This window comes from Ambystoma mexicanum, chromosome 11, assembly GCF_040938575.1.
Source record: "Ambystoma mexicanum isolate Mex_15411 chromosome 11, UKY_AmexF1_1, whole genome shotgun sequence".
NCBI lineage: Eukaryota > Metazoa > Chordata > Amphibia > Caudata > Ambystomatidae > Ambystoma > Ambystoma mexicanum.
In genome coordinates, this window is record NC_090934.1 from 7,565,660 (window position 1) to 7,587,248 (window position 21,589).

Below are 21,589 nucleotides of genomic sequence, written 5' to 3' on the forward strand. Positions count from 1 at the left end.
CAGTACCTCTGGTTTGAAGAGTGGTCCAGCTGGATTCTGTCCTGTTGCAGCAATGCAGATCCTGGGTCCCTGAGCCTTACTCGTGGGAACAAGAGGCAGGGCCTCTGAAGTGTTAGGCAAGAATTGATGTAGTAACCCTGGAGGAGACTACACACCCCTTGTCCTCTTGGTATTAGGTAACCCACTGTTAGGACAATTTTTCTGAAATCCAACTAAGGGCTTAGTAAAACAATTCACCTGAGGCAGTACAAGACTTCACTCTTAGTATAAGGCTGTACTACCCGAGTTCATGGTAGCCTAGACAGAGCAGCCAGGGGTATTTTAGGAGGGAGAGAGGGCTGTAGAATTAGTACATATGAAATCATACTACAAAGGGTGCAAAGAAACACTGAAACACTATGTACTGTAAAAAATAAATGGTTTATTTAAATACAAGTAGGCCCAGATAATTCTTGGGGGAAATAAGTACTATCACATTATATGTAATCACAATTATATAAACACAACACTGTGCTTGAAGGTGCACAGACCAAAGCATAAACCTTATTTGGAACACCTAACAGTAGTTCTAGGGAAGTCAAACCTTTTCACACATTCAGAAAAGGTCACACCTATTCCTGGGGAGTAAAAACCAATGGTTACTTTCAGATTACATTGAGTAATTCAAGGGTAGTAGACCCCTACCAATTGTACTGTGATGCTCAGTAACAAATCACAGTCAACTGGACAGTATACGTTTTGTGAATAGTGGAACACTTATTCTAGGTACAGTAAAAACCTATAACTAGTTTTGTGATAAAACAGTTAAACTAGGTGAGTAAAACCTAAAATGTAATATTCAATTACAGGTGCTTTTGAGATCAGTGAAACACAGATTGAGCCAAGCAGTAACTCTTGTAACTTATTTTTGGATGTCAAACAGCTAACTCAAGGTAAGTAAAACCCATGTACTTTTTCAAGGAGCCATCAGCAACTCGGGGCAGGTGTGAACCCAAGATTCTTTTTGTGTGTCTAAAACAGACCAGGGAAAGCAAAACCCAATGTTACTCTTTAGAAATGACTCAGTTATTCTAGGTAGGTAAAACCTAATGCAGACGTATTATAGACAGGCGAACAGCAAGTCAGGGGAAGCAAGACCTAGTTGCGGGACACTCCTACAATTATCCTAACAGGAATAATAAAGTGAAACCAACAGCATTACTATTGGGAAGAGGCACAACCAAATCACCGGTGAGTAATATACCCTTACATCTACTCTGTAAGAATGGCAAACCTGTTTCTACGGAAAGAAAGAGGTTACATATACTTTTCCGAATAGTGCCACACACATTCAAGTTAAGTAAGAACCTTTGTACTGTTCACTCTCAGTTACAATTACCAACCAACTCTTTTACAAGTAAGTAACTTTTAAACACTTATTCTCTTCTCTAGGCAAAAGGGCCAATCCTTGAAAAGTCTTTCCCTTATTCTTGGAGCATGTGTGTTCTCCGTGGCACAAGGGCGGGGGAGTGGGGGAGGTCACTGTTGGGGAGAATTCTCAGAAATGTGCTAATTCCCTCCACCTTAGAGAAGCCCAGCAACTCTGCTTGATTTTGAGGACTTGATGTTTTTCAACCAGGAGAGAGACCGACTCTTTTTCCCACTCATGAATTTTTATGTGATTTTTTGAACACTTTCTTTTGGTTGTGGAGTCTGACAAACTCCATAGGCACAATCTTTTACATTGTCACCCAGCATCTTCAGTGCAGTGGCAAAGGGAAGTCTTTGAGATTTCCCAAAGGTTTAAATACCTTCTCTTGGATAAACTACTGTTTCCAAGAGCAGTGAAGTGAAATTAACTTTGCCCACACTTGTAACTTTCTAGACCCAGGACACACTCTCTTACAATAGAGAGTGCTGCAGGGGTTACTTAGTATCCCCTTTGTCTAGCTTCTCATGTAAAATGTTTATGTTATCCTTTCCTCGATGAATGGCTGGTGGCAGTGGTAGTCTTTTAACTACTGTGGTGTGAATTTACCACAGGCTGCGTTCACAGCTGCAGTAAAGCACCCAAGGGTGCAATTTTGGTCAAAATGGCCTTGGTCGTCTTTTTTCGTCATTTCTTTGTGGAAAGGTCCGTCTTGAGATTTACTCTGCACGCCAAACTAGGTTTGGTCCCTTTGTTCGCTTTGCCTTTGGCGGGATTCACAAGTGAAGCCCACCTCTGGCTCCAGGGTGTCTGGGATAGGCAGGAAGTGAGGAGGTGCCCGAAACTCCCTGTGCTTAGTCTCCTAGGAGATCCAAATGCACTTTGTGATGATTGGTCGGCTGACTGTCCAGCAAGGACAGGAACCCTGCTGGGTGGCAGACAGCTAGGCTGGAATGAATGGGAGAGAAATGAATAAAAGGTAAGGCTTTTTTGCTTGGAAGGCAGAGTCGACCATTGGACGAAGGAACCGTAGAAGAACTTGAAGAGGACGCCTGCTGCAACTCCTGGACTGTTGGTTTGCCCGTTGAAGCCCTGCTGCTGTGCCGAAACTCCAAATCCTTATCGACAGAGAAGCCCCTGCAAGCACGACTCTCCCCTTGAGTTGGTGGGACCAATCAACGCCAAAGTAAACCATTATCACATTCTCTCGGAGCTGGTTGCATTTCCACAGAGATGCTGCTGGAAACCAAAACGCCAGGGAGAGGAACACCAGATTGTGTGTGTTGCTTTGAAGTTGGCTAAGAGCTCCAGGAAGATCTGCAAGACTCCCAGGATACAGGACTGACCGTGCCTGACCCCCATCAACTGAATGCAGGACACCAGAAGCAAGGAAAGTCCATCTCGACAGCCAGAATCCGTGGTGTTGCTATTTGTGGTAGTCGCGAGGAGCTGAAACAACAAAGTGCCACTTGTTGGAAAGATTGCTGGTTGCGAGTGGTGACCGTCCCATTGTAGTGCAGGAGTCCCCAGAAGTCCCCCCTCTTGTCCCCACGACTGAGGCCCAGGAACAGTGAGATCTGCAGAGCTGCACAGGAACAGGAGTCATCAGCTGCACTTTTTCTTCAATAAAAAGGTACTGTAAAGTCTGGGAGAACTTACCTCTTATTGGAGAGTTGCTTGCATCTTATACACCTCACAAGCCTCAACAGCTTGTGGCACTACATTGATTCATTCTTTTCTTCAAAGACTTCTAAAACATGGTGCAAAGACTTTTCTACTTACCTAACAGATGAGCTTCAGCCCATATAAGACGTTTGCCTATTAACTTTGGCTTAGTCTGTTATACTGATTGACTCTGCTTAGGGGATCCAAAAGTATTTGCCTGCTTAAGAATATTTGTGGTCTCTTGTTTGTTCTAATAACCTTTTTCCTTTAACCAATTTCTAAAAGTATTCTAAATGCAAACATGCAGATAACAAGTGGGGTCCGGGAGACTCTCCGCCAGACATGAGTCCTGGTTACAAGAGACTTACCCAGAGTCTTTAGCTCACTATCTTTCACAGAGAAGAAATATCCTAAACAGTCTTTGCCCTGCCCTGGGGCAGTCCAGCACCGAAATACTAGGCAATTCTCCTCTGAACAAGAGTATCAACAGCAACCCAGACACGTGTTTAAGCCTTGTTGGACCTCATCAGTTGGGAGGAGCTGTGCCTCTCTAAGAATAGTGAGCAAACAGTAAGATATTAATGTCAGCACCATAGCCATTGAAGTCACCCGAGAGTGTAGGTTGCGACTGTGGGCCATCCCAAAAGGGTCTTTACTGTTTAGAAAACTAAGAGTGTGTAGTTTTGAAGTGCATTTGTGTGCTGCTTTTATATTGCTCCCTTCTGAAGAAGGCTTATTCTAACTGACTGATAAATAATAGTTTATTCAAGAAACCTTGTGTGTAAGTGTTTATTTGAATACTTGTCACTGTGAAGCTCAAACTCCCCTAAAGCTCACATGGGCCCTTCTTGAGATAAGCCTGGCTACTCAGCCACACTACCAACCTGTGTAGTACAGACTTATACCAAAGGTTGGGTTTCTATTGCCAGGAGGTCAGGGTTATTGTAGTGCACCAAAAGGGTACTGCATTCAATCTTGCCTAACACTTCCCAGACACAATGGAGCATGGGCGAGCTTCAGGGCTGAAGCCTGCCAAAGGCAAAACACACAACAGACTCAAACCTGGTCTTAACATAAAAGCCCAGAAGAAACTAACAAATGAGAAAAGGCAAAAAAAAGAAGACAGGCCATTTTAGTAAAATGGTCACCCTTGGGTGCTGTACTGAAGCTGAGGAACCCGCATGCAGATCTATTGCACAAAAGGTAGTAAAATGTAACCACTGCCACCAGCCATTCGAGTGAGTTAGTTTAACAAGCAGTTACATTATGAGGGGTTACCTCCCCCCCCCCCCCCCCCACTCCACATAAATTGGTGTGCTGGACCCACAAAGGAAAAAGGTAAGACATAGCTGTCCTATTCTTGGGAACTGTAGTTCACACACAAAAGTGTATTTAAACTTTTAGAGAAGTCCAAAGGACTACTCAGTGGCACTGCACAAAGGGTGCTTTGTGTCAATATATAAAAAGCAGATGCCTAGGGAGTTTACCAGACTCCATTACAACGTAAGGAACACAAGCGAGCAGTGTTTCTGATCGCCCTTCTCCAATCCGCATGATTACCTTGTGGTAAGCGGGTAGGCGGAACCACAATCGAGGGACGGCTAGGGGGCATGTGCTTATGGGAAGAATGTGCATGTACGCCAGTATCGCCAAAGGCCTTTCTCTTGAAACGCAAACAGAAGAGGTTTGGATGAGTTTTAACTCAAAGTAGCTCAAGCTACTGACTCCGAAAAAGAACTTGCCACGATGGCATAAATAAATAATTTGAGGGACCTAGACGCGCGAGGGATCATGGGTACAGGGTACGTCACACTAGAGATTGTATTACAGTCACACCCCGTCAACGTCCCATTTTGAACGTCATGTGCAATATTCTGCAACTTCCACCAGATGTCGGCCTATGCAAAGCACGCGATTCCAAGAATATCCACAAGCCTCAGAAATATATGCACACACACACCAGTCACCAGGCTCTCCACACCACCAGGAAGTATGCGGGTGTATGTATATACACACCAGTCACCATGCTCTCTGCACCACTATGCTGCATACTGGCATCAGTACAGTGGATACTGTAGTTCCAACACTCTGTATGCCATTCCAGCTCTGCCACATCTCACTCTTCGCCACCCTGTGTGCCCCTCCCTGCTCCACTACTTGCCCCTCCCAAGTCCGGCAGCTGTTCCAGATGCTACTTTGTTGCACACTAGCCCCAACAGTAAAATGATGTGTGTGTCCTGTAGGAGAACATTCAGAGAGCTGCCATTAGGCTGGAGGCCAATGGGTTTATCCAGCAGCATACAGTAGTTGGACGCGCTTTCTTCGCCATGCATTTGCCTCATTTTACTGACCTGGGAACAAGAGCTATGCATCACACCAGGATAGGTTTTAAACTGGACTTTCGAGGGATTCACAACACACTTGAGCTTCTCTGAGGTGAGTGCTCCGAAGCGGACAGGAATCATGGGGTCCATCTCACCATGACATTGTAGGATAGGAATATCTTTGTTCACACCACCGCCTGAAGCCTGGAGAACAGATAAAGACAGGTATTAGGCACAAATATCAAACTGCAGAATGTGGCCAGTCTACCTCAGCCTCCTCCAATGCTCCGGGGAACGATCAGTCTTTCCACATTCACTTCATGCTCGCTTTTAGACCTTGGTCTGGTGCAAATCTGCAGCTCCATTCACTAAAGATTCATTTACTTATGGAAAGGCAATGACCATTGCTCACCTGAGGAAATGTCTGGTGGAGAGGCAGCCAGCAGCTGAGACCCACAATGCCGGCTAGCTTGTGTGGGCAGGTGAGAGCCGTGTAGAGTGAAAGGGCGCCTCCCTGAAAGAAACGGATATAGATCAGGGACTTTGTGGACCTTTTCACATTTCAGATGCAATCAATGTTCAATGACACCTCTCCCCATAGGCACACACCTTCCCTTCAGTGAGCACATCTTGCTTTCCATTCTCCCATCAATGGCACATCACGAGCGTGAGCAGAGACCGGTATGCTGCTACATCCCTCAACACAATGCTCCAAGTCAAAAAGAAAGGGGTCAACCAGTTCCTGTCGTGCTGGAAGTGCTACATGAAACCATTCTCTCCCTTTGGGAGATTTGCAAAGTGTTATATAAAGCAACCCTGCAGAGTTTTCTGCCAAGTTTCTCCCGACTCTCAATGAAGCTGTGGCTACGCAGTCAGGCTTCTATCTCCGAAGGGAAACAAGGTGGTCACAAAGTATACTTTGCCAATCCACAAGTACACCACACACTAAAGGTCGGTGTTACGAAGTGAGATCCTCGAGTCAGCAGGTAAGTTACAATAAGCTTCTTGATTATGTTACTTCATGAAACAGATGACATCAGGACATAGGCCCAATAGGAGCCTTCAGGAAAGCCGACTGGCTCCCATCACCCAGGCTACATCCTTCCAACTGCCTGGGCTGGAACCAACACTCACTCAACATTTTCTCCATGACTTCACTCAGTAAATGCATGCAAGTAGACATGACATAACACCTCCCTCCCTTCCTTCCTGCATTCATGCTTTCATGCATTCACAAAGACAACACATGCACACTACAAGCAGGTACACTCTCACAACCAGGCACAAAACGTCACCTACAACCCAGCCCACGAAGAATACACAGCCACCAGTGACAGAGAGGGACCTTATACTTTCGAAGCATAACTAACCAACGAGCAGCTGCATCAAAATCTACATTCAGGCCCTCTGTACGACTCTGGCTTCCCACTTCACCACAAAAACTGAGGACATCCTGTCCTCGATCTCCTCTTCCTCATAGCCCACACTCTGGCCGCCTCTCCCTTCCTGCTTTCTCCTCTTTCTCTCTGACAACGCAAGACAACGTTTCTAGATGACCCCAATCTGTGAAAGTGTCATTCAAACAGGTGCTCCCCTGCTCCTCCAGAACCATCAAGGACCATATGGACACCCTTGCTCCAGCCTTGGCTGATTTCTGCAATGACCCTTTCGCCACTGGATCCGTCTCCTCAAGCACTCCCTTGTGCACCCCCTCCTTAAAAAGCCTTCTGCCGATCCTACCTGTCTGGCAAACTATCGCCCGATCTCAATCACTCCTTTCCCAGGCAAACTCCTGGAACAGCTTACCATCTCCCAGCTTACTTTCCACGCTGAATCTGTTGGTTGTCTCCATGACCATCAGTCTGGCTTCAGAGCAGCCAGAGACACCGCATTGCTCTCTAATCTTGACTCCAGCCTTCCTTCGGTCTTCATCCTCCTTGAACTTTCCTCTGCTTTTGACACGGTCAATCACACAATCCCGATCCATCGATCCTGTGAGAACCTGGGCATCACTAATCAGGCCCTGGAGTGGTTGACCTCCCTCCTCCTGGACCGACCCTCCCAGGTCCAACTTTGATCATTTCTTTCCACCACACCGCTCTCTCTCCACATGTGGTGTTCCCCAGGGCTCCATCCTCTCACCCTGGCTCTTCAATGTCTACTTGGCACCTTCGCCTCCCTGATCTCTACCTTCTCCTCCAACTTTCATTGTTATGCGGATGACAACTATCTTTCAGGCTCCCCTCAGCCTCCTCTCCCGCTCATTCCAGACTGTCTATCCGCGATTCAGGATTGGTGTGCCTCTAGCGATCTCTGCCTTAATACCAGTAAGATGGGAGATCCTTCTCATTGGGACCCCTTCTCCTGCTTTCCCTCCCTCCCTCACTCACTCTGGCCGTCCTCCTTGGGCCCTCTTCCTTCGCCTTCCTGTGAGGCAAAAAACCTTGGTGTTCTCTTTGACCGATCCTCTCCTTACATTACCACGGACCCTGCCAAGAAGGCCCACTACCAGCTGCACCTCAGAGGTATTCCTCCTTTTCTCACCCCCTCCCTCCCAGAAGCACACTTTCTTCAGAGTTCTGGTCCTATCTAGGCTAGACAACTACAACAGCCTTTCTCAATCTGCCTTTCTCGAATCTCTGCCCTCTGCAACTAATCCAGACAGGACTGAGACGTATCCTTGGCCTCAAGACCAGGAACTATCTCACCGGTCCCTATATCTCTCTGCTGGCTCCCAGTGGCTGCAAGGATCAAGCTCAAGACCCTCTGCATCATCCACAAGTCTTTCTGGGACCAGGGCCCTGACTATATGCAACTCTCTTCCAAAATACCTTCCTTCTCCAGCCCTTCGCTCAGCTACCTCCAACTTTCCAAGGGCCAGAAGCTTCTCCAGGCAGTGTGTGGGCAGGGGGGGGGGGGATGAAGAGGAGGGTAGACATCTCGCTCTCTCCTCTGCAGGTGCCTCCCTCTAGAATGGCCTCCTTGCCCTGCTCAAACTTGAGCCCGACCACCTGAAGTTCCAGAAGCAGCTCAGGACCTTCCTTTTCTCCTCTGCTTTCTCTCTCTCCATCCCCTGCTCACCTGTCTGCTGCGCCAACCGGTTGTTTGGCTACCCTCAGAGCTCACTGGGTACCAGGCTCCTCCATGATCAGTCTCCCCTGCACTGCCTACAGGCCTACCGCGCACTTAGGGGCTGTAACTGCAACCTCTACAGTCCCCTGCCTCCTTGCACTTAGCCAGAGCCGCGCTGTCCGGGCTGCACATCCCCCTTCCCTCTCCCTGGCACTCCCTACTCTCCCTTGCCCCTGCACTTTGCATTGTTGCTCTTGCACGATCTGGATTACACAAGGCCTAGTAAGATCATTGTTTTGTCCTCCCTTTGTTTTCTCCCCCTTCTCGCCTTGTCGCACCTAGAAACACTTGTGTACAGGTGCGTTCTAAATGACATCACAACCATCTGAACTAACATCACCTTATACCAGAGGTTGTCACCCTTGAGTCCGAGGCCTGTGTTAGGGAGAATTCTCATTTCTGTGTTAATTCCCCTTCTACCTTAGAGACTGCCAGCTCTGTTGCTGGACTTTAGGACTTGGATCGGTTCTCCTGGAGTGAGCGAGACCTTTTTCCCCACTCTCGCATGAATTTTTATCTGATTTGTACTATTTCTTTTGGCTTTGGAGTCAGACAAACTCCATAGGCATCACCTTTTGTATTGTGACACACAGCACCTTCAGTGCAGTGTCACAGAGAAGTCCTTTGGATTTTCCTTAACGTTTAAATACCTTCGCTTGGATAAACTACTGTTACCAAGAGTAGTAAAGTGAAATGGACTTTACTTACCTTTTTCTCTTTGTAGACTCAGCACACACCATCTTCTATGGAGTACTGGGGGGTTAATTAGTATCCACTTTGTCTACTTTCTCATGTAACATGTTTATGTTACCCTCATTACAATTAATGGCTGATGACAGTGGTTTATTTTTCCCATCATTGTGCGTTTATACCGCAAGCTGAATCCTCAGCTGCAGTATTGCACCCATGGGTGCCCATTTTGTCAAAATGCCCTGGTCTTTTTTCGCCATATCTTGCTTGTGAGGTCTTTCTTGGGTTTTACTCTGTGCGCCAAACCAGGTTTGGTCCCTTTGTTTGTTATGTCTTTGGCGGGATTCACAGGTGAAGCCCGCCTCTGGCTCCAGCATGTCTGGCAGGGCAGGAAGCAAGGGAGATTCCCGAAACTCTGCTTATTCACCTTGGATACAGGGAAGCACCCAAAGGTGATTGGCTGGCTGGCTGTCTTTGGAGGACAGCCACCCACCTGTGGGAGTGGTGGCTAGGCTTCAAATGATTGGGAGAAACCTGCATAAAAGGTGAGGTCTTTTGCATGAAAGGCACAGTCGACCAGTGGAAGAAGGAACCAAGAAAAGAACCTGGAAGAGAACCTTGCTGCACCTCCTGGACCGTTGGTTTGCCCGGTGAATCCCTGTTGCAGTGCTGAAGCTCCAATTTCGAAATCTATTCGAGAAGCCCGAAACGGCCGACTTCTTCCCTTGGGTTGGTGGTACCAACTGACTACAAAGTCGAATTTGACTGGAACCTCTCTCCCTGCTGGCTGTACCTCTTCGTTGCGGCTGGATTCAAGTGCCATGGGACAGGAACACCAGGAACTAGTGCATCGCCTTTAAGCAGGACCAAAGCTCCAGGCTTAAGATCCTAAGGACTCCCTTGAAACAGGACGGCCCAAGCCTGAGCCACCTCAACAGAGTACTGGACTCCAGAAGCAAGAGAAGCCCACAAGGTGTCCAAGAACCACAGTGGTGCCATTTGCGAGTAGCTGAAACCGCGTAGCGCAGCTGATCTGGATTACTCCGCCCTTGGATGCCGCTGACCTTCAAACCGTAGTGCAGCAGTTCCCAGACGTCCTCACTCTTGTCCCCACGACTGAGGCCCAAAAATAATAGGATCTGCAGGACTACAACAGGAACAGAAGCCAGCTGGACCCTTCTTCAGACCTGGGGTACTTATCTCTTTGTTGTGTGTAGCTTGCTTGCTCTCACTGGAGACTTGCATTTGCTGCACTTTGCAGAGTTGCTTGCATCTTTGCTTTTCACAAGACTCCCAGCTTGTGGCCCTACAGTGATTCTTTTCTATCAAACGCTCTAACATTGTGCAAGACTTTTGTTCCATCTTCAAGAAGTGCCTCAGCTCACCTAGACTTTGCTCAATTGACATTGGCTGTCCTGGCTCCCCGAAGACTCTTCGGACTCTCTGACTTTGACGTTTTGAGGGACAGATAAACACACATAATTTACTTGTATAGCTGGGAAAGGGATAACCTCAACTTCATTGATAGATTGAAAAGTATTTACCTGTTCGGAGAAACTTGCTAAACTTGGTTTCCTTCCCTAACCTTTTCCTTCTGCCACAACCTCAGTAATGCATCTAAGTGTTACAGTGATATATTAATGTCCACAGCACCTTAGCTATTGAAGTCACCTTAGGGTGTAGGAAGTGTGTGTGCGCGCGACAGCCCAAAAGGGTATCTACTTCATTGAAACTGAAGGAGTGTAATTTTGTAGTGTAATATTTTATTGTTGCATATTGCCCTTTCCAAAGAAGGCTCATTTTAAAACGGTTAAATAAATAATTATTTTAATAAGAAACCTTGAGTAGAAGTGTTATTTTGATACTTGTATTGGTGGAGTTCATTGCTACAGCTGACATTGTCCCCTCTTGAGATAGGTCTGGCTGCTCAGTCACTCTACCAACGTGTGTAGTACAGGTCTATACCAAAAGGTGGGTTACCTAATACCAAGGGGACAAGGGTTATGTAGTCTCCCACAGGGTTACTGCATCAATTATTTCCCAAAAGTAAAACTCGTTTTATCCACTGCTGCCACTGAGGGATCTTGGGTCTGCCACCCCTAAACACTACCTGCTCTTCATTTTGGGCTGGCCTGCAGGACGACTGCAGAAAATAATGCCCAAGTAACAAGCAACTGAAAAACCCATCAAATGCTGCAAAGTCATCAGGTGCAGAGGCTCATCAGCACACGACCACCTCAGAACACACCCATCCATAACACAAAAAGTGGCACTTCCAAAGCCTTATGAGAAATCTAAAGGACTTCCCTCTGACACTGCACTGAAGGTGCTGTGTGTCACCATACAAAAAGTAGATGCCTATGGAGTTTGTCAGATGCCAAAAACAAAAAAGAAACACTTAATCCAAATCAGGCCAAAACACATAGGAGAGAGAAAAAGGGACTCAATCCAGGGTTAAAATTAAAAAGCCCTAAAATCCAGCAAAAGAGTTGGTGGTCTCTAAGGTTGAAGGGAATTAGCACAGAGATTAAAATTCTCCCCAACACTCGTCCCCCCCAGACCAAGGGACAGGAGGATTTAATCCAATCCCGGATGAATCTCCTAATCCAGTCGGCCATACTTTATAGCGAGACCAACAGCATTTTGGCGGTTACACCTTGACCTGGGTTATATGGTGAAATCAAACCCTTGGAGGCTGATTGACCCCCTTCATTTGCATCAACCATCATAAGGGTTGGTGGTCTGTCTAAATAATGAAAGTAGTCCCATACAAGTATGGGCTAAAAGTCTTCAGAGACCACACAATGGCAAAACATTTCAGTTCAATAGTTGCCCATCTTGTCACACGGCCATTCAGTCTCCTACTGATGAAGCAGGTACGGTGTTCCCTGCCTTTCTCATCCAGCTGACTCAAAATTGCACATATCCCTGCATTAGAAGAAGGCTTAGTACACACATTCCACCTGACCTTCTTGGGGAATTTGGGCGAGATCACCACATTCAAATGAAGTTCCTGTAGTACCCAGTGAGACCTAGGAAGGCTCTCACTTGGTTCTTAGTATTAGGGGGTGGGGGTGCTCTGACCAATTTGACACTTGTTTGACTTTATGGTCAGATGGGCCTGTTCCAGAGCCTGCAACACATTCAAGGCGCTGAAGATGCTCTTCCCAAGTGAGGCTGAATACTGCAATGTCATCCATGTATGCCATGCAGAAGTCCTCCATCCCATTCAGAACTTGATTGACCATCCTCTGAAATGAAGCAGGTGCATTCTTTTTTTCAAATTCAATTTTATTGACATCAACACATTCACAACTCAATGCAGGATGCTTGCAAACATCTTTATATTACCAGATACCAACCAGACTAACTTTCTCCACCCCCCCCACTATTTTAAACACTCCCCCCACCCCTCCTCCATATCCCCAACTGTGTTCCGGTTGTTCTAGGGCAATCTCTCTTTCAATCTAACGGGATCTCTGTTCCTGCCTCTGCAATTGTAGCCTGAGGTTTGAGGGCCTAGGCGGAAGCACCCAGAGTTCCACCGACTTTGGACCCATTTCGATTCATCTCTGTCCAGTTCATGCTCTTCTGTGCATACTGGCCACTGACTAGGCTGGCTCCCTGCTCCGGCAACGTTCATTCCAGCCCACCACCCAGCCCACCACCCGCTCCACCTTCCTCTTCTACCTCTCGTAAGTGTTTGGGTCGTATTTCTCCAGGAATGGGGCCCATTCCATAGCCCTAGTAGGCGACTGATTGTATCAGTCTCGTTAGCTCCTCCATCCTATATAGGTCTAGTGCCTTAGCCGGCTATTCCTTTTCCATCCAATTGCCAGACATGCCCTAGCTGCGAGCAGGAGATAGTGCAGCATATGTGGTAGTTTCTCCCAGTTCTCTGTCGTTTCGGTTACAAACAGCACCAGTAGTGGGTCCATCCTCCTTTCCACCCCATCCAGGACCCTTAGCCACCCCAACACTTCTTTCCAAGACTGTTGTACCCCCATCACAGTTCCACCACACATGCCAATAATCTGCTATTTGACCACATTTCCTCCAGCAGTGGGGGTCTGCCCCGTGTACATTTTCCCCAACCTTGCTGGGTCCCATTGCCAACTGTATAGCAGCTTAAGCCCATGCAGCATATACTGGCAGGCCACTGATGTTCGGTGTGCATTCAGGCAGGGTGTCTTCCATAGATCCGGATCGATCGCCCTTCCCATCTTCCCTTAAACGTAGATCCATCGTCCCCTCTAGCTTCCAATAGTGCCTGGTACAGCTGTGAGAGGAGACCCTTAGTGCCCTTCGCCGTGTCTAGTACTCGCTCTGTGTGCATCAGATCCTTCTGCAATTCCTACTTCTATCTCCCAGACATTAGTGCCCTCTTCAGTCGCAGAAATCTTATGACAGACAGGCTGCCCACCCCCAGAGCTGTTTCTAGGTCTGCTATTCCCACAAATTCATCCTTCTTAAGAACCTGCCCCACCCGCTCTAGGCTTGCTTCAAACCAGTCCTGGAAGCATCCGTGGTCTGGTATGTTATCCCGTATGGGTGGCGCCCATACGTGGGTCAATAGGGAGGTCCACCTCGTGACCCCCTTCCATCTCTTTTAAATCTCTCCACAACATTAATAATGGGCCTAGAGTTTTATGCAAGTGGATTCCTTTCGGCATGGTCTTCATCAGCGCCCACAAGCACTCCCGCAAGGTGACCGGACGGAAGCGGTAATTTTCTATCATATATATATATAATACATTACTCACCGTAATCGTATTTCTTATGCTTGTATCTGCTTAGATTCACATGCTGTGCATAGGCCGACAAATAGTGGAAGCTGCAGAGTATTACAGTTTGTTTTTCGAAACTCAAAAATGGGCGTCGACACAGTGCGTGCCAGTAATACTATCCCTAGTGTGACGTCCACTGTACCCATGATCCCTCATGCGTCTAGGACCTTCAGATTGTATTTTTCCTGACATGAGGTAGCAGGAGGAGTAGCGCAAGTACAGATAATCCAAGCAGATAGAAAGATAAGACTACAAGCATCCATGCGCCTTCTTTCAGAGGGGAGGAGGGGTGGATTGCATGTGAATCTAAGCAGATACAAGCATCAGAAATATGATTACGGTGAGTAATGTATCCCTTCTGAGGCTTGTGGAATCTGCTGTGCATAGATTAGCGAGAAGTGTTAGGAGGTGGGATATGAGAAGGGTCATGAGAAAATAAATGTATTAGAACCGCTTGTCCCACTTGAGTATCTGTCTAGGAATGGGTGTCAATGCAGTAGTGCTGAGTAAGGTGTGAATAGAGCTCCAAGTAGCTGCTTTGCAAATGGTGTCAAGGGGTACATTTGCAATGAAAGCCAGGGTGGCCCCAATGCCTCTTGTAGAGTGGGCTCTTGGCGTGAAAGGCAGAGTGTTTTCAGAAAGGGAGTAACAGCTGGATACAGTTAATCCACTTAGAGATGGCACCTTTAGAGACGTGATTTCCCTCTCTGCCTGCAGCTACTGAGACAAATAGTTGGTCTGTTTTCCTTAGCGGTCTGGTTTTGTTTACCTAGTATAGGACCGCCCTACACACATCTAGGGTGTGTAGTTTCACTTCAGCCAAGCTTTGTGGGTCTTGGAAGAAAGCCGGAAGCTCGATGGACTGGTTCACGTGGAATTTAGAAATAAACTTAGCTGAGAACCTAGGGTGTGTACATAAAACCAGTTTATCTTTATGAACCGTAAAGAAAGGGTCCTGCACTGACAGAGCCTGAATTTCACTGACCCTTCTTATAGATGTAATAGCTACTAAGAAGGCTGTCTTATAAGTCAGGTGTTTGACACTGCTTTAATGCATGGGCTCGAATGGGGGGCCCATGAGTTTAGCTAGCACCACATTAAGGTCCCATCCTGGTGGTGGGTTTGAAACTGGAGGGTGAAGTTTCTTTACTCCTTCCATGAATGCTTTAACTACTGGTACTTTCCACCACGACACCTTGTTATGGGAGGTGGTGTGTGTTGACAGAGCCGCCAGGTGTACCTTCAGTGAATTAAAAACCAACCCTGCGTCCAGCAGGTGGAGCATGTATGTGACAATTGTGGAAGGAGTGCAAACAACTGGGTTGATTTGCTTACTCTGGAACCAGATAACAAATCTTTTCCATTTGTCAAAGTAGCCTTGCCTCGTGTTTGGTTTCCTAGATTCTTTTAGGATGTCCATACACCTCTGAGGTAAATTGAGATGTCCGAACTCTATGACCTCAGGAGCTATGCTGCCAGGTTCATCGAGTTGGGTTGAGGATGCACTTTGAGCTTGGTGCTGGGACAGTAGGTTGTACCAGCCCGGGAGTTTGATGGGTTTGCACACCGCTAGTCTGCGTAAAGTGCGGGAACCACGGTTGTCTTGCCCACATGGGAGCAACTAGGACGAGCGTCATTGATTCTCTGTTCATCTTGTTGACCACCTTCCTGATGAGGAGTTGGTGGAAAAGCATACGCAAACATCCCTGACCAGTTCATCCACAGGGCGCTCCCCTGGGAGTCTGGTTGGGGGAACCTGGATGTGAATTCTGGGCACTGTGTTTTCGCTTGTGGCGAATAGGTCTATAGTGGGGAAACCCCACTGAGAAGATATCTTCTACGACTTCTCTGTGTAGACACCATTCGTGTTCCTCTGGGAGGGGGTCTCTGCTCAAGGCGTCCGCTAGAGAATTGAGATCCCCTGGAACATGTTGAGATGACAGGAAGATGTTCCGTCCGAGTGCCCATATCCACATTTTCTGGGCAAGCTTGGACAGATTTGGCGAACGAGTCCCTCCCTGCTTGTTCAGGTAAAACATGGCTGTAGTGCTGTCCATCCGGATCTGCACTGACAGGTTCAACGGGTAGGGCTCGAACGTTTGAAGTGCTCTGAATACTGCCAGAAGCTCTAGCATGTTGATATGATTCTTGGCCACTGAGTGAGACCAGAGAGCCTGAGCTGTGTGGTGGCGATGGTGAGCTCCCCACCCTGACAGGCATAAGTCTGTCGGGATCGTAAAAGGGTTTCCCTTGGATAGATTCTCTTGTCCACCAGTGAAGGCTTTGTACAAGTGTTGGCGAAACGACCACTAGATCGTCCCACTGACCACTTGCCTGAGACCACTGTTTCGCCAACCATTCCAGCATGGGACGCATGCGCAGGCGCGCGTGGGGGACCAGGTAAATACATGACGCCATTATGCCCAGCAACCGCATTGCTTTGCGTACCGTTATCTGGCGACCGGCCTGATATTGCGGAATTTGCAGCAGTATATTCCGAATTCTTTCCTCTGATGGAAAGGCCAACCCCTCTTGAGTGTTTAGGAGAGCTCCTAGGATCTGTTTGGAGGTGCTTGGCACCAGACTTGACTTTTTCTCGTTTATGGAGAAACCCAATTCCAAGAGGAGGTTGATCGTTCTTTGAATGTTTGTTCTGTAAATTACTGGGGTCTCCCCCGTGATGAGCCAGTCATCTAGGTAAGGGTACACTGGGATTGCCTCCCTGCGTAGGGGTGCCGCCAACACCCCCAGTACCTTGGTGAATAGCCTTGGAGCCGAGGCTATTCCGAAGGGCAGTACCTTGAACTAGTAGTGCTGACTGTCCACCTTGAAGCGCAAGTACTTTCTGTGCGCTGGGAACATGATAAGTTCACTGCCTACACCGGTAAACTTATCAGGGCCTGCAGACCACTGATCTCCCCTAGCAACTGTCTCATCCTAGCCAGAGCACTCATTCAATCTAAACTGGATTACTGTAATAGCCTCTATGTAGGTGCCAACAAAACAGTAATCAATAAATTGCAAGTTTTACAAAATAACGCACTCCGTGCCGCCCTCAATATTCCTAGAAGGGAACACATCTCCGCCACCAGAACTGCCTGCAAATGGTTGTCCATCCAACAGAAAATTGATTTGAAAACCATATGCCTTACTTACAAAGCCCTCAATCATCTTGCCCCACCCTACCTCTCGAACAAATTTACACTAAGACAGAACACTAGAACCACCAGATCGTCCAACTCATTACAACTAACAGTTCCCAAATACTCCCTCAAAAGAGCCGGAGGATCCAGCTTCCCAACCTTGGCATCACAACTCTGGAATTCCATCCCACTGGATATTAAATCCACACCTACTTTCCAACCTTTCAGAACCAAGGTCATTTCCTGGTTAACCAACAAATAACTGTCCTACCACATATGTATGCACTCCGAATGTCCAATTTTATGTATATTGTTTGAATACTATTATCTATGCCCTATCAATACTGTACTATTGTCTTTTACCTGTAACCTGATGTTCAAAGCGCATATATACCCCCGGGTCAAGAGCGCTATATAAATAAATAAACAAACAAACAAACATGGAAATATGAAAATAGGCATCTTTCATGTCCAATGTTGCCATGTAATCCCCTTTTTTTAGGAGGGGGATTACCACTTGGAGAGTAGTCATGCGAAAATTTTGGGGCTTGACATACTTGTTTGCAGGCCGTAAATCCAATACTGGGCGCACCGTCAAATATTTTTTTGGCACAAGGAAGTAAGTTGAAAAAATATCCTTGTTTACCTGGTGCCCTGGGACGAGTTCTATCGTGTCCTTTGTTAGAAGATTGGCAATCTCTTCGAGGAGGATCTTCTAGTGGTCTAATGAGTGTACCTTTTGACGTGGAGGGTGGTTTCGGGGACGCTCTAACAGTTCTATGCAGTATCCTGCGGACACTGTGGACAGCACCCATCTGTCTGATGTGATCCCTTCCCAAGCTTGAGTGAAGTTGGTAATGCGTCCCCCTACTGGGGATGCGTGAGAAGGGACCCTGAACGGAACGTCACTGTTTTGGTGGAGGTGTGCCGCCGCCTCTACCGGGACTGCCTCTACCTTTGCCACGTCCTCTCTTATTACCCCTGCCATAACCCTGGGAAGACTGTTGGTTGTTGTTCCATGGTGTACCCTGCCCCTGGGAATAGTTGGATCCTCTCTGGGCGACGAAAATTGCCATTCCCTCTCCGATTGGGGGGTTTGTTGGTTAATTTGCCCAGGGATTTGAGAGTCTCGTACTCATCCTTGGCATTTTTCAGCACGTCCTCTACCGCCTTTGCAAACAGTAGATCCGTCTCCACCTGTTTGTCTATTAGCGATGCTTGGGTTTCGGGTTTGAACCCAGATTGATGTAACCAAGCATGTCTATTGATAACAGAGCTTTCTGCTATCAATCTGCCGGCGTTATCCGGACACGGCTCTTCCCTCCGACGCAAGCCATGCCTATTGGCTCTTTAAGGGTTCTGGGGCGGAGTCTGAGTGCCGCGACTTCTTCCCACTGGTGGCAGTTGGCGATCCTTGCCTGGTAGGCGGAAGTGGAGGCTACTTTCCTACCCAAGCCATAAATCTTCTTGCTCTCTTTGTCGGGAGGAGCTTTGGACGATGACAGGGGTGTTCCCGCCCTCTTTCGGGTGTTCGTAACTACCAGGGAGTCCGGTTTCAGCTGCCCCCTTATGTACAGCGGGTCTGATTGGGCTGTCCTGAAGTTTTTCAATCCTAGGGTTTACCGCCCTGGTGAGGTTGGGATTTACAAGGGAAGGGTCTATTCTCCTTTGTATTGATTTAAGGATAGGGATGGCCTGGGCAACAGGTCTCCTTTCTCCCACTAATTCCTTGGCAAAGTCCCTCTCTTCTTGTGCTCCCTGGGTGTCAATGTGGAAGTGTTCTGCCGCTCTGGACAAAACTTCATTCAATAGAGGTTGGTTGTCAACAGGGGAGTCGGTAACCGGGGGATCTTTGTCTACTGGGGAATCTACCCTGTAGTTTTCTGGGTCGTCCTCTTCCTCCTCTTGGTCCTCGTCATCCCCATAGTAGCCCGTCCGATTGGTCTCCCAACATGCCCAAATCAGGATCCTCAATAAAGGGTGGATCCTCATATTGGAAGTAGGGCTGTATACAGAAAGGGTCCAAAGACCGTGTTGGTGCTTCAACCCGGGACTTCTTACTTGGAGGTATCGGGTCCCTAGAACCTGAGGGTGAAGCCCCCTCAGGGGTATATGAGAGGAAGTGTTCAGGACCTCCTCCTCCTAATATAAGCCTTCGGATGGTCCATTTGATAGGCCCTATGGCCGCCTTGGGATTGCCCAAGCCTAATAAATAATTGACCCTGTTAGGCAACATTTGTATGCAGTACCCTCTAGGAACACTACACGCAACTCAGACTACAGGTATAGGAAACCCAACCTTTGGTATAAGCTTGTACTACACAGTTTTGGTAGCGTATTGAACAGCCAGGCTTATCTCAAGAGGGGTCAATGTGAACTGTAGGGGAGTTAGAGATTCCCAGTGACAAGTATCCAAATAAACACTTGCACACAATGTTTCTTGAATGTATTATTAATTCGTCAGTTAGAGTAAGCCTTCTTCAGAAGGGAGCAATATAGCAGTAACACTCAAATACAATTCAAAACACACTCTTAGTTTCTAAATCAGTAAAGACCCTTTTGGGATGGCCCACAGACACAACCTACACCCCAGGGGTACCAATAGCTAGGGTGTTGGGGACATTAATATCTGACTGCATTTAGAATACTGTTGAAGTTAGTAAAAGGAAAAGGGTTTTAGAACAACAAGAGACCACAAATTTCCTTAAGCAGGCAAATACTGCGTTCAGAGCTGCAGTAAAACACCCAAGGGTGCCATTTTTGTCAAAATGGCCCCGGTCTCCTTTTTTTGCCATTTCTTTCTGGAAAGGTCCTTCTTGAGATTTACTCTTGCGCCAAACCAGGTTTGGTCTCTTTGTTCGTTTTGCCTTTGCCGGGATTCATGAGTGAAGCCTGCCTCTGGCTCTGCGGTGTCTGGTAGGGGAAGGTAGCGAGGGAGGTGCCTGAAACTCCCTGTGCTTCGTCTCCTTGGAGACAGGAATGCACTCTTAGGTGATTGGCCGGCTGGCTGTCCGGCAAGGACAGCCACCCTGCTGGGTGACTGACAGCTAGGCTGGAATGAATGGGAGAAACCTGCATAAAAGGCAAGGCTCTTGGCTTGGAAGGCCGAGTCGATCACTGGACGAAGGAATCGAAGAAGAACTTGAAGAGGACGCCTGCTGCAACTCCTGGACCATTGGTTTGCCCGGTGAAGCCCTGCTGCTGTGCTGAAGCTCCAAATTCGTATCGACAGAGAAGCCCCTGCAAGGACGACTTCTCTCCTTGAGTTGGTGGGACCAATCAACTCCAAAGTAAGCCACCTGGACATCCTTTCGGAGCTGGTTGAAATTCCACTGCAGTTGCTGCTGGAACCGAATAGCCATGGAGAGGAACACCGGATCGTGTGCATTGCTTTTAAGTTGGCCAAGAGCTCCAAGAAGATCCTCCGACTCCCAGGAAGCAGGACTAACCGAGCCTGAGCCACCTCAGAGTGATGGACCCCAGATGCAAGGAAAACCCATCTCGACAGCCAAGAGTCCGCAGTGTTGCTATTTGCTTAGACGCGAAGAGCTGAAAGCGTGAAGTGCCACTAAATAGAAGTTGGTCCTTTTCTGTCGCCAATCGTCCCATTGTAGTGCAGGAGTCCTCCAGGCGTCCGTCGCTTGTCCCCACGACTGAGGCCCAGGAACACAGGATCTGCAGAGCTGCCCAGGAACAGAAGGCAGGCAAAGCCATTTTCTTCTAACAAAAGGTACTGTAAAGTCCAATAACTTACTTGTTGTTGTAACCTTACTTGTTCTCTGCTGAGAACCGCCTTGGTTGCCCTGTAGAGTTCCTAACAGCTTCTTTACTTCACAAGCCTAATCATCTTGTGGCCTTGCTTTGATTTCTTCTCTTTTACAAAGACTTCTAAAACATTGTGCAAGACTTACTTACCTGCAAGAAGTGCTTCAGCTCACCTAGACTTTTGCCCAATTGACTTTGGCCTGGCCTGGTTCCCTAAATGACTTCTGACCTCTGACATTATGTTTGGTCGTCCTTCCAGGAAGGGGTTAACTAACTTTTCATTGGGGGTTACCACAAGTAATTACCTGCTTCAGAAATATTTGTGTGATCTCTCTGTTCCAATAACCTTTTTCTTTGACAAACTCTGAAGTCTGATTCTAAATGCAAACAGTGGTATGTTAATGCCCACAGTGTCTTAGCTACAAAATTCACCCGAGGGTGTAGGAAGTGTGCGCGCCATCCCAAAAGGGTACCTACTGATTTAGAATTATTAAGTGTGTATTTTGGAGTGTATTTGTGTGTTACTATTATTTTGCCCCCTTCTGAAGAAGGCTTACTCTAACTGTTAAATGAATAATGGTTTAATCAAGAAACCTTGTGTGTAAGTTTATTTGAATACTTCACACTGTGAATCTGTGCAACTCCCCTACAGCTCACATTGACTCCTCTTGAGAC

At 47.4% G+C, this 21,589-nt stretch overlaps 1 protein-coding gene across 1 annotated transcript in view; it reads right to left on the reverse strand.

Moving 5' to 3' along the window:
- LYPLA2 (lysophospholipase 2) overlaps positions 1-21,589 on the reverse strand; it is a 350,809-nt gene that overhangs the window by 27,117 nt on the left and 302,103 nt on the right. The window contains exons 8-9 of the mRNA XM_069622386.1: positions 5,810-5,911; positions 5,425-5,601 (exon numbers count right to left, since the gene is read on the reverse strand). Coding sequence (XP_069478487.1) covers positions 5,425-5,601; positions 5,810-5,911 — 279 coding nt within the window. The remainder of the gene's footprint in view (positions 1-5,424; positions 5,602-5,809; positions 5,912-21,589) is intronic.